We start from the raw sequence: 13,501 nt of genomic DNA, 5'->3' as shown, positions 1-13,501 counted from the left end.
AGTACCCAGTATGTTATTCTGTTACAGCAGCAAAAAACAGACTAAGACAAAGGGACACAAAGATACAAACCATAGCAAGCTCTAAGCTTTATTAAAATAATACTTGGGGCCGGGCACGGTGGCTCATGCCTATAATCCCAACACTTTGGGAGGCAGAGGCAGGCGGATCACCTGAGGTCGGGAGTTCAAGACCAGCCTGACCAACACAGAGAAACCCTGTGCTACTAAAAACACACAAAAAAGCTGGGTGTGGTGGTGCATATCTGTAGTCCCAGCTACTCAGGAGGCTGAGGCAGGAAAATCACTTGAACTTGGGAGGCGGAGGTGACAGTGAGCCAGATCGTGTCATTGCACTCCAGCCTAGGCAACAAGAGTGAAACTCCATCTCAAAAAAAGAAAAAGAAAAGGAAATCTTGGTTACTGGGCTAAAACATGGTAGTTCACTACATACATATATTGCCTATGTTGCATCTGCAGATTTTGAACACTGGTTCAAAATCAAGCTCAAGACATTGAAAAATGCCAGAAGGCAGGATGCGATACTTTTAAAGCGTCAGGTAGTTCATCTGTTCAGACCCCAAGAGTTGTCTCTTTGATAAATATGAAATCTACTTAACTGTTCTAAAATTTTAAAACTTTTGAGGATTTGACTCCACAATATGTGCTCTTAAAGAACCTTTCCTGTGGCGGTAGTGGGATCAGAAAAGGGCAGGTTTGACCTAGTCAAAGTTATTGGAAAATGGCTTGCTATTACCTTTTAGATGAGCTAATCCAATGCTAAAATTATAATACGTGTGAATGGTGTCTCAGATATGTGTACTTTATGGTGTATGATTAGCACTGTGATTCCACATCCAGGCCATATCCTAGTATGGATTCTATTTAAGACAAATTTGCTGCAAAAGTAGTATTTCATTATACAATATCTTCATTAAAGGAATACATTCTAGCAACACTCACTGTCAGCATCTTTATTACCAAATAAATACATAACTTTAACAAATAATCGCTCTGTATCTGTTTTTCCTTTCCAAAATAAATGGGGCATATCAAGACTCGTACAATTCTGAAAGCATTGTGCTGTGCTGCCTCCCAGGGGTATGTTCCCAGAGGTTTTTCTCTCTAGAGCAATCCCTAATAGGACAATTGTTCTGAGACTTATTTTTTTCTCTCTCTCTCCTCCTTAGGGAGCTGCTGCTTCTCTGTAGGTTACTTCCCTGTAACACAGGGAACATAGTTCTGCTCTAATTATATCTTTTCCACACTGAGGTAGCTGAACCATATACTACATTGACTTAGTCCTGTTCACCCATAGTGATTGTGTTCCATTTGCCACCTGGCCTCTTCCTCCTCGGTCACTTATTATTTTGAGACAGCGTCTCACTCTGTCGCCCAGGCTGGAGTGCAGTGACAGGATCTTGGCTCACTGCAATTTCTGGCTCCTGGGTTCAAGCAATTCTCCTGCCTCAGCCTCCCAAGTGCTGTGATTACAGGTGTGAGCCACAGTACCCAGCCACTCCTCAGTCACTTCTAACAATTGTCCTCACTTGAGAAACTGGCCTTTCTCCTGTATCCTGTTTTACCAGTTGTCTTTTTAAAAAATAACTTTCCGCTGGGCACAGTGGCTCACGCCTGTAATCCCAGCACTTTGGGAGGCTGAGGCGGGTGGATCACGAGGTCAAGAGATCGAGACCATCCTGGTCAACGTGGTGAAACCCCGTCTCTACTAAAAATACAAAAAATTAGCTGGGCACAGTGGCGCGTGCCTGTAATCCCAGCTACTCAGGAGGCTGAGGCAGGAGAATTGCCTGAACCCAGGAGGCGGAGGCTGCGGTGAGCTGAGATCATGCCATTGCACTCCAGCCTGGGTAACAAGAGCGAAACTCCATCTCAAAAAAAAAAAAACTTTCCTCCAAATAACTTATTTTATTCATATAACAACATTCAGTTCAATTAATTTTAATCATTTTTGAAGGCAAAGAAAATACTTTTTACATTTGCTAGATGTTTATTTGCAGAGCTACGTAAATACAACACCGTATTAGAATGGGATTGTTCCTGCTTTGGGAAACTACCAAAATAGTCACACACACACACCCAAGAAAACATATCCAAGAATGTGGTCAGTTTTCAGTTTTTATCATTCAAGACCGAATCTCACTCTGTCACCCAGGCAGGAGTATAGTGACACAATCTCGGCTCACTGCAACCTCTGCCTCCCGGGGTCAAGTGATTCTTCTACCTCAGCCTCCTGAGTAGCTGGGACTACAGGCACGCACCACCACGCCTGGCTAATTTTTGTATTTTTAGTAGAGATGGGGTTTCACTGTATTGGCCAGACTGGCCTCAAATCCCCGACCTCATGATCCACCCACCTCAACTTCCCAAATTGCTGGGATTACAGGTGTGAGGCACTATGCCCAGCTTTTATTTTTTAGATCCCAGCCCTCAGATATAAGTCAGGTCAGTTTTTAGAATCCTCAGCCATATCAGGGATACAGAAGGGGTCCAGGATAGAGACCAATGAAGAAAATTTATTTAAAGAGAATTCTAAGTGCTTAATTCAGCCTTTTCAGACAAAGGAGTTGCTGCCTTCTATTTTGAAACACAGTGAAAGGAACTCCAAGGAAACCTTTCAGAGAGCTTTGAAATGTGTTCCCTACAACCACTTAGGTGGGGAGCCAAGAGAGGGCTGCTGAACTTCAGTTTTTTCAGGTTAGCAATGTGGGACTGTTTCCTAAGGACCAGATGTGGGACACTCAGGAGAAAGCCAGCATAAAATAGCCCTCAGAGGTAAAGAAAAACCTCAGGACAGAAGACACGAGGGACTAGGAAGGAATTACGGACGACTCTGTCACTCAGGCTGGAGTGCAGTGGCAAAATCAAGGCTCACTGTAGCCTTGACCTCCCAGGCTCAAGCAATCCTCCCACCTCAGCCCAAGTAGCTGGGACTGCAAGTGCACACCACCCTGCCTGGCTAATTAGTAGAGGAGTTTCACCAAGTTGCCCAGGCTGATCTCAAACTTCTGGGCTCAAGCGAATGGCACCTCTGGTGCTGAAATGACAGGCATGAGCCTCCACACCCAGCAGAAGACCATTTTTAATTGAGATGGGTTTATCAGATATAAGGGAACTACAAGAGAGGTAACCCAGTAGGGAACCTCCAAAGAGATCATACAAATGCCTGAGAGTCGGGGTCCAGGGATTATGAAGCCAGTCAGCCAAGAACCACCCCATCTCCTCACCTCACCTTTCCTACCTCCAGTCTACACTTTAATCCCACTGAGGAGTTAACTTGCAGCTCACAGCTCCAGAGGAGTATAAGAAGGAAGCTGGAATCAGAGGAATCACCCTCTCCACTGCCAGCTTGCAGTTTGAAGCAAGCCCAAGCTGGAAGAGTGAGTTAAGATTATGTTCTGAAAATTACATAGGACTGCACATTTTACTTACTGAAATAAAACTGTTTTCACAACTAATCACAATGAAGATATTTTTTGTTATCTGTAAGTAATCAAAAAAAATATATGAATCAGGTCAAGTCTTCATCCTGGGGCACCGGGGTATACTCCCATCGTATAAAGACACAAAAATAAGTCCGGGTGCAGTGGCTCACGCCAGTAATCCCAACACTTTAGGAGGCCGAGGAGGGTTGATCACAAGGTCAGAAGATTGAGACCATCCTGGCCAACATGGTGAAACCCCATGTCTACTAAAAATACAAAAATTAACGGAGTATGGTGGTGCGCGCCTGTAATCCCAGCTACTCAGGAGACTGAGGCAGGAAAATCAATTGAACCCGAGAGGCAGAGACTGCAGTAAACCCAGATTACACCACTGCACTCCAGCCTGGCAACAAAGAGACTCTGTCTCAAAAAAAAGAAAGACACAAAAATAAAAGTAATGTTTGATCTCAATCCACACACCGTGCTTATTCTACATACTTGTGGTTTATAAGAACCATTTTTGCATTGCAACTTTTCTTGTCAAAACATTCTTCTACTTATAAGACAAGGAAGATTTTGCTTAAGTCCTTCCCATTTTTTTTTTCCTGAGATGGAGTCTCCCTCTGTCACCTTGGCTGGAGTGCAATGGTGTTATCTCAGTTCACTGCAACCTCTGTCCCCACGGCTCAAGTGATTCTCTCACCTCTGCCTCCCAATTAGCTGGGATTACAGGGATGCACCACCATCCTGAGGTTATTCAGTCTTCACCCTGTGCTTCTCTTGGATTATGATCCAAACTCCTTTGTTTAAAAAAAAGAAGAAAACACCTAAATATAATCCAAATGTGCTAATAAATGTGAAAAAGCCTCTTTCTCTGAAACAAGTTTTTCGGCAATAATTCTATGATGTATTATTTTGCTTTTCTTACAGAAGTTATGCTATAACAAAGGAAAGTTTCAATTACAGGAAAGGTTAAACTCTGCAAGCAACCCAAAACTCAAAAAGGATAAAGGCAAAAGAATGGCTCCTTACCTTTCAGCTTTCTTAACCACCTTTCTAAAGATTTCTCCATCCCCACTGTCTGTTATGCTCATGGTACGTCATCTTTACACACTTATCACTATCTAAAATTGTCTGTCACCTTCCACATACACTCATACGGTAAATGCATACATGACTGCAATCTGTCAGAGCAGGTATTTGTCTTATTTTCCACTTACAGTTCCTGGGCCTAGAATAGCTTTTGACACATGGTGGTCACTAAATAGATATTTGCTTCATGAATGAAGGGCATGATGTAGTCAATAAAAATGAAAGGGAACCACAAAATAAACTTCCGAAAGTGTCAAGTTTTTTTTTTGAGACGAAGTTTCTGTCGCCCAGGCTGGAGTGCAGTGATGCAATCTCAGCTCATTGCAACCTCCACCTATAGGGTTCAAGCAATTCTCTGCCTCAGCCTCCCAAGTAGCTAGGATTACAGGTGCCTGCCATATGCCCAGCCAATTTTTGTATTATTAGTAGAGATGGGATTTCACCATCTTGACCAGGCTGTCTTTCTTTTGCATTAAACTCATTCCTAGCCTTGTCTTTTGAATTAAACTAATCTTGACCTAGCCATCTTGTCTTTTGAATTAAACTCATTCCTCATTGCCCAATGTCCCGACCTCTTGGCAAACTGGCTTTTTTCCTTGATGCTCTATAAAGACATGAGAGAGGTTTATGAAAAGTAAACAATAGGCCAGGTGTGGTGGCTCATGCCTGTAATCCAAGCACTTTGGGAAGCCAAAGTGGGTGGTTCACGAGGTCAGGAAATTGAGACCACCGTGGCCAACGTGGTGAAACCCCATCTCTACAAAAAACGAAAAAAGAAAACACTAGCCTAAATTTTGCCAAATCCAGAATTTTAAAATATGTCTTCATTTTCTTTGGTCTCAGCCACATGTGACTGAGTGCTCCTCTCAAACAATCCCCTTTCTTGGTTTGTGTGACTCAATCCAATTCTAGTTCCTGGGCTAATTCTGCAACCACTGAAGTCAACGGTCAACATTAAGAGGGCAGGAACCACGTCTGGTTTTGCTCCCACTGTATCTCTAACATGGCTTGGCACACAGTAGGTGTACCACACACACATACGTTGAACAAATGAATGGACTTCTCCCTCTCTCCACTTCTGTCTCCAATGGACATCTCCCCAGGTATTTCTTTCAGCCTCAATCTTGTTTTTGGAGTCTGTATATTCACAATTGGTTTCAACTAATACTAAGTTAAGGATAGTTACTAAAGTTCATAGATGAACTCAGTCATCTTTCTCTGACTTGCAAATGACTATCAAATCTCCGTATTACATTTCCATGCTTATATTATCTGCACCATTCTAACTCTTAAAATTGGTTTCTATCCACAATTGTTACTTCTAAATGTAGATATCCAGCCCTGACTTTCCAATTCAGCTGCTTCCTAGACACTTCCTCCTGATGTCCCCACAGGTATGTCAACAAAACCCAACTTTACTACTTTCCCCTCATTACCTTTCTATATTCCTTATCATTCTGTATTTGAGTGGAGCAACCACCTCCTTTCGTTCGTCCAGAAACCTAAGATATCCCAAAGCATCTCTCCCTGAGGCTGCTGTATTAGACACAATGCTATTATTGTTACATGTATGATCTCATGTAATCCTCACACACCTTGAGATACAGAAAATTATACACAAACAGGGGCTTGAAAGTTAGCTACTGACTTGTACATTCAAGTTTTAGATGTTTTTGCTCGCCGGGCGCAGTGGCTCACGCCTGTAATCCCAGCACTTTGCGAGGCCGAGGCAGGTGGATCATGGGGTCAAGAGATCAAGACCATCCTGGTCAACATGGTAAAACCCCATCTCTACTAAGAATACAAAAAATTAGCTGGGCATGGTGGTGTGTGCCTGTAATCCCAGCTACTCAGGAGGCTGAGGCAGGAGAATTGGGTTACCCACTTGAAGGTACCCACTCCAGCCTGGGTAACGAGCGAAACTTCGTCTCAAAAAAATGTTTTTGCTCAAAGCAATAGGGAGGAAAAAAAGTTTTAGATGTTCTCTGTAGAGATCTCTCCGACAGCCCCACAGCCACTGACTTAGTCTGTGTGAGATTTTCACATGAACTATTTCAAAACTTGTTCCTATTTTTCTAGCTTCGACTCATCACATGCACACTAATGTTTTCCACATTAATCTTGCTAAAGTAACTATTCCTAACATTCTGCTTGAAATCCTCAATAATTTGTCAAAAAAAATCCTTCATAATCTCATCACTGCTTTTCCTTCTTTTCTTACCAGTCCCACATACCTCCACCCCCTCCTAACCTGACAACCACAGTAGCTGCAGTTCCATAGTTATGCCCTGCTCTTTTTTTTTTTAATCAAATTTAGATGGGATGACACTGACTGGTTTCACTGCTGACAAGGCCACTTACATCCTTTCTCATCATGATTCCTTTAAATTCTCCCTGGCTCAGCTTAAATCTTAGTCTCCCTTCATCTACTGAGTGACAAACTCCTTTCCAAGGCTCTCACAGCAACCAGTGTATTTATCCATCATAGCATACAATATATAATCATCTGTGTCTCAATTAGAGGTAAGGCCTCTAAAGAAATTGAGGCCTTTATTTTCAACTTTATTATGCCCAGGCTTTAGAAGCTGCTCAATTGTTTAATGAATTCATTCAGTAAACTAAAAATCCTTTATTTTACTACTTACTGTTTATGAAGTGCAGGGCACAATTAGGGAGTTACAATTACGGTATGGTTCCCAAAGGTTTTCAATGCCACAGACTCAACCTTATTAGCCTTTGTATTTTTATAACTTTACAGAGCATAACCAGTTACATGTGGAAACGTACCCTGCTTTGACAGTTGGAGGCAAATCAACCTGACTTTGTGAACTGAGGTGGGAGGGAAGTAGGGGCTGTGGGGACAGTTGAAAAGCACATGGGGTACTTAGGAAAAATAAACTTGTTTTTGCACACCTACACATAATACTGCAGAAAAAAGGTTTAAAGTATACAGGGTATCTATACATATCTGTAACTTGGGCAGGACTGAGTGCTAAAGATAGATATCCAGACAACGGGTAGAGTGTAGTGGCCTGTGCCTGTAACCCCAGCACTTTGGGAGGCCGAGATGAGAGGATCACTTGAACCCAAGAGTCCAAGACCAGCCTGGGCAACATAGTGAAACTCCATCTCTAATTTTTTTTTAAATAATGTATTTTTTTAAAAAAAGGTAAATGTAGAGAACACAACATAGGTTACAATGAATAAAAATGGTAGGCTACTGGAAAGTTCAGTGCAGTGGCAGGTAAACCAAGCTGTAAGAACAGGGTGGTAACATGACTAGAATTTGAATGCAAGATCCACTGCTTATTTCATTTGAAAATTGGAGTCACTAAGGTCAAGGGCTGTTTTTAAAAAACTTACCCCTCTGCATGGCAGGAGGATAAGGTGGTTAAGTGGGGTTGTATAGTATATGGAGGTCATGGTGCTTTCACTGGACTTCTGGAGCCAAAACTGGCCAAACTTCACCAGCTTTACATTATACCTGTCTTTCAAGTCATCAATCTTCAATAGGCTAGCTTTACTCGAAAGTTTGGCGATGTAATGGGGACATTTCCCAGTCTTTCGTATGATTTCAGAGCCTAAAGTAATGCAAATTTGCTTATTTGAGAATACCTAATTCTGCCATAGAAGGTAAAAAATAAACGGAACAGATGAAACTCATGTACCATGGACAAAAAATCAACTATTTGATGGGCCAAATCAAACAACATATATATGGCAGGGGCTCAAAGGGCAAATTAAAACCACTCATAGGATATGAAACACTCAAAATTCCAAGTCTTACTTCAGTAGCCCATCTGATCTTATGTGCACTCTGCCTAAGAAATATAAATTCCACGCAACTCAGGACCCAACAGGTGTTGTGTCAGGCCTACTGCTTCCTGTCTCAATAGAACAGGTGTGGCACTAGCCCAACATCTTTTGTTGGATTGGGATCCATTGCCTAAACCCTGGCTGTGATCCTCAGGATCACATCAGATACAGGAGACCTAGGAACACAAACATTTTGTAATCTAGAACTCACCAAGTACAATTAAGTCCACCCGTTTGGTACCCTATTATAAAAGTGCTAACCCACCCCTCTTTCCCATTGCTTCTCCCTGGGTCTGTGATTAAGGAACTGTGACTACCAACAGCTTTATTAGGGTCAGTGCCAACTTGTCTCAATGCCTGGTATTTTTTCCATACTGGGTTTCTCACCTATTTTAGTGGGTTCCCCGTCACTCAGGAATCAAACATTGGTAATGATGGAAGATTAGGTCAGAAAAGATCTTAAAGTCAGAAGACTATTTGCTTTATCAAGCTTAAATTAACAAAATTGTTGCTTTTCTAAGTCAAAAGCAATTTCATAATCCTGAGCCTAATTATCACTAACTTTAGGTTGTGGTCACTGGAAAATAAACTATCCACTGTTCACAAGCCAATGAAAGTTACTAATTAGTCCTCCAGTTTTTATGTGAACACAGGCACAGTTGTTTTAGTAAAGTGACATCAATAAATGACAACTGGCCCAGGTGTGTGACCCATGCCTGTAGTACCAGTACTTTGGGAGGCTGAGGTAGGTAAATGGAGCTCTGGGCAGCATGTCAAATCTCCATCTCTACCAAAAAAAAAAAACACAAAAATCAGCCAGGTGTGGTGCTGTGTATCTGTAGTCCCAGCTCCTCAGAAGGCTGAGGCAGGAGGATCACTTGACCTGAGCCGAGGAAGTAGAGGCTACAGTGAGCTGGGACTATGCCACTGCACTATCTCAAAACAAGAAAGCCAACGAAGGCAACTGGATTCTAACAATACATCTTTAAAATACAGTCTCACATTTTGGGAGGAAGCACAAGAGAGATTAATCAGCAGGGTTTCTTTTTTTTTTTTTTTTGAGATGGAGTTTCACTCGTTACCCAGACTGGAGTGCAATGGCGCGATCTCAGCTCACTGCAACCTCCGCCTCCTGGGTTCAGGCAATTCTCCTGCCTCAGCCGCCTGAGTAGCTGGGATTACAGGCATGCGCCACCATGCCCAGCTGATTTTTTGTATTTTTAGTAGAGACAGGGTTTCACCATGTTGACCAGGATGGTCTCGATCTCTTGACCTCATGATCCACCCGCCTCAGCCTCCCAAAGTGCTGGGATTACAGGCGTGAGCCACCGCGCCTGGCCTAATCAGCAGGGTTTCTTTACAAGTAAATGTTCAGAAGCTGAGACCTGAAGGGTAAATTAGGAGTTAAAACACAGGAAGACGGATAGCAATTAGCTAGCATGTATGTTCTAAAAAGCCATTCCAAGGTTGCAAGTACAAGTGATTCCCTTCCAAGGCCAGGTCAAGAACCTCAGATGTTATCCTAAACACAGTAGAGAATTTTTATTTAAATAGCATGACTTGGCTACATCACTATTTTATGGAGCTGTTCTGGCATTCATCTTTCCTTCACCTGCCCCAGCAGTCCAGCTGTCTCTTCATTTCCCAAAAACCCAACCCTGTCAATGTCAATAAACCAAGACTGGGAGTTAGTTTCAGTGCTTTAACACAGAAACACCCAACAATTACCAAGCTGAGGACTAAAAAAAGTCAACCAAGTAGTCCCACATCCTTGCCTTTAGCCTACAGATCTCAGGATTTATACTTTGTTTTCCTTTATTTCCTGCTCAATCCTTACTTGCATCCAGCCCTACTTTTTCCTCAAACCTACTTATTCTGAAGTTGACTCACACCTAGCAAGCTTTTTTCACTTAGCAAGCCACCTTACGCAAAGCCCACAAGCCAGATGCACCAAGTGAGCATTACAGATACTAGGAAAACATCTTTTGAAAAACATAAACCACCTAACTCCTACCCTTTATGTTTTCACTGGTACTCCCATGTGACTAATAATCACCGCCCCCCAAGTCATGAATATAGCAGATGGAACATGCTACTAAAGGTAAACATCATGCTCTTTGAAATTTACTAAACCATCTTTAATACCCATCTGTGTCACATAAGCTGTGCTATTCTAATCTGCTATGTTGTCTTCTAGTGCCCTCTGCTTCAAGGAATCCTAGAATTCTGCTTCTCATTGCCTTAAACAGTCTTACAACCCCAGTCCAAAAGTAAACACTCTAAAACAGTCACTTAAAAGTAATTAAGCTGGCTCAGTCCCTAAACCTATAGTATTTCACTGATACTACAAGCCAATTGATTAAAAGTACCTTAGCACACACCAGATACGTATTTTTAAAACCAGAATATTTATTGCATGACTAAATCGGTGAAATTCTTAAGATGAACTGGATGCTGCAACAGCTGCCCTCTTGGGTTTAGGTGTTGTTCCTTCACGGAATCCATGCCTGCACAATGTCAAAAACAGGAACAATTTACTTCAGCACGTCGATACATCAATTTTAATTTTTGTTAAACAGATTTCAATGCGCTTATCTCAGTTAAATGCTGAAATCAATAGCATTCATATGTTCAGACATTTATTTTTACATCACTGATAAGCTGCAATTCTTCACTTTGCTTAAAGATAACCATTTTCAGATACAGTTAACCCCAATTCCAATAAAAGCTCAAAAACTTTTTTGATATACTAGTCATGGGGCCGGTATTTTACTCTTATTTGGCACGAGATCACAGGTATTTGTGAAAATGGTTCCCTATGCTATGAGAATAGATCCCAACTGTTTTCACCAAGAAAAAACAATGAGCATGTTTAATGGCAGACATTCTCAAACTACTAAGAGCTTTGCTTTTTAACTTATTTAACATCCATATATTCTCTTAAAAAAGGTCAACTATCCTTCTAAGGTGAGTGAATCAAGGCACAGAAAAGTTAAGTAACTTAAAGCCTGGCTTCAGTTCAAGCTCTTAACACTATATTGGACTAACAGACCACTCAACATTAAGCCCACAGAAATCTATGACCCTAAGTGCAAAGAAAGTCGCTTCAACACACGAACACGCCTACATACAGGTGTCTACAAAGCCCTGAATTGCCCTGTTATCTTTTTAAAATTAGACTGAGTGGGTAGAGGGTAGGGATTCTGCAAAATACTCAATTTTGCACTGGACAATCCCACCACAAATTATCCAGCCCAAAATATCAACATCAGAGAATTGCTAAAATAAAACATAGTAAGGAACGCCAGCTTTAAAGTTAAGTCTGCATCATTCTGAATCTCAACTGAGATCTCAGATGGGTTACTCTCTTAGATACTCTTTAAGCTGAGATTCTGCATTTCTAACTCTAAGGACAAGACTCTTGAATAACAAGAGTGTAAGGTAACAACAGCAACCAGTGCAGTTTTCAACAGCACGCTTGCCCACAGCCACAATACTGAAGGTTGAACCAAGCCTGATTCCAGGCCTTATTCACTGCTGTCTTGACAAATTCGATACCAATTAAATAGGTATTCCTAATATCAACATTTTGGGACCCTAGCTGAAACAAAATGTTCCAGATAACTTATATTACTATTTAGTGAAAAAAACTAATAAAATCCAAACTCACTGATCTCAAGGTTACAGTGACAGAAGATAAAAGCTTTCAAGATCTAGCCTGGAGTGGTAGCTCACGCCCATAAATCCAAGCACTTTGGTCAGGCAGATCACTTGAGACCTGGGTAACTTGGCAAAACTCCATCCTTTACAATAAACACAAAAATCAGCTGGGTGTGTGGTGGCGCACACCTGTAGTGGATACTCGGGTGACTGAGGTGAGTTAACCTGAGCCTGGGGAGATTGAGCCTGCAGTGAGCCGTGACTGTGCCACTGCACTCAACCAAGCCTGGGCAACGTAGTGAGACCCTGTCTCAACAAAACAAAAAGCTTTCAACATCTCATCCGCAGTAACCATCAGGACAGTTATCGTTTTACTCAACACAAGAGTTTCATTCAAGCCCATAGGACCAATTATGATCCACCATACAAACTGTACCTGAATCTGCGGTATACAATTTTTAGATGCCTCATTCGACCAGTCCCGGTAGTATTTCGTCTTTTAGCCTTGGCACTCCAGTTATCTAAAACAGAGGTTCAGAAGATTTCAATTGGTTTCCCACACACACACCTGGTAGGTATTGTTAATACACGAGTTTTATGCCAGTTCACTACCATACAGACGCACAAGTTTTAAGTTAGGCACCAAATAAAGTTCAAACCCATGCCCTCGCTTAAGTGCAATACAAACAAAAGCTAACACAGTTGGCCTAAAAAACGTTACTTACACTTTCTCTTGCGCTTGGCGGGGTAGCCACATTTGCCGCAGGTCGACTTCTGAAGGTGGTAGGCCTTAGAGCCGCAGCGGCGGCACAACGTGTGCGTCTTATTACGACGCTTCCCAAACGATGACGTTCCCTTCGTCTGCACATTAAAGGAATAAATAATGCTGGAACCTGGCAATTTCTACATTTACCCGAGTTTTCCAGGAAACCAATTACTGATAAAATCTAAAGGCAATCATAAAGGTCCAAACTGTGGGAGAACCCTCCAAACTTTCGAAAAATGCCAAGACAGAGACCATTACCAGAATTTCACGTTACCTAAAGCCCTCTGTAAGAGTTGCAATATTCTGAATACCTTATCTTTAAAGACTCCTGCCAGGCAACATCACCAATGAATTCCTTCATTGTTACATAGAGCCAAACACTCCCAAACTCCTTCCCTCAGCTCCCAACTAAGGTTAGAGCTGTGAAACATCCCCAAAGGCTGCACCTAAGCAAGGGGCATAGTACGGCTCCAGCTCCACAACTAAGGCGGGCTCGGTCCCCCAGGCACCAGTTAGCAGCCGTTATTCTGGCTCTTGAGGGCCATCGCATGCCTCTTTCCTGCCCACCAGTTCCCTTTGTCCGAAATCTTGCCGGACCCGCAAGGGCAGCAAACAGGGAGGCAGAGAGGACGAGGATGAAACGCGATCCACAGAGAGCCAGAACAACTCACCATCCTGCTTTTGCGACCGGGACCAGAAAGACCGGAAGAGAAGGCACTTCCGC

At 42.3% G+C, this 13,501-nt stretch overlaps 1 protein-coding gene, 1 long non-coding RNA gene and 1 other non-coding gene across 3 annotated transcripts; all 3 read right to left on the bottom strand.

Moving 5' to 3' along the window:
- Positions 1–262: 262 nt before the first annotated feature.
- LOC144581467 (uncharacterized) lies at positions 263–6,039 on the bottom strand. The gene is made up of 3 exons (XR_013532328.1): positions 5,972–6,039; positions 4,147–4,243; positions 263–385 (listed from the first exon to the last, which is right to left on the bottom strand). It is a non-coding gene; the product is annotated as an uncharacterized LOC144581467 (long non-coding RNA).
- A 4,697-nt stretch (positions 6,040–10,736) lies between these two features.
- On the bottom strand, positions 10,737–13,478 carry RPL37 (ribosomal protein L37). Its single transcript, XM_008992128.4, has 4 exons — positions 13,449–13,478; positions 12,737–12,872; positions 12,448–12,532; positions 10,737–10,858 (listed from the first exon to the last, which is right to left on the bottom strand). Exons 1-4 carry the CDS (start codon positions 13,449–13,451, stop codon positions 10,789–10,791), a joined length of 294 nt encoding a protein of 97 aa, XP_008990376.1. The 5' UTR covers positions 13,452–13,478; the 3' UTR covers positions 10,737–10,788.
- Positions 10,940–11,014, bottom strand: LOC118151959 (small nucleolar RNA SNORD72). The gene has a single exon (XR_004740349.1). It is a non-coding gene; the product is annotated as a small nucleolar RNA SNORD72 (small nucleolar RNA).
- Positions 13,479–13,501: the final 23 nt, after the last annotated feature.

Source organism: Callithrix jacchus, chromosome 2, assembly GCF_049354715.1.
Source record: "Callithrix jacchus isolate 240 chromosome 2, calJac240_pri, whole genome shotgun sequence".
Taxonomy (NCBI): Eukaryota; Metazoa; Chordata; class Mammalia; order Primates; family Cebidae; genus Callithrix; species Callithrix jacchus.
The sequence above is the reverse complement of the archived record's forward strand: the minus strand, read 5'-3'. Positions and strand labels throughout refer to the sequence as shown.

Excerpts from the sequence above, each read along its gene's own strand:
- RPL37 (XM_008992128.4), bottom strand. Across the intron at positions 12,533-12,736 it reads CGCCAAGCGCAAGAGAAAGT|ATAACTGGAGTGCCAAGGCT; the intron begins GTAAGTAACGTT and ends CCTCTGTTTTAG. Across the intron at positions 10,859-12,447 it reads ATTGTATACCGCAGATTCAG|GCATGGATTCCGTGAAGGAA; the intron begins GTACAGTTTGTA and ends GACATTGTGCAG.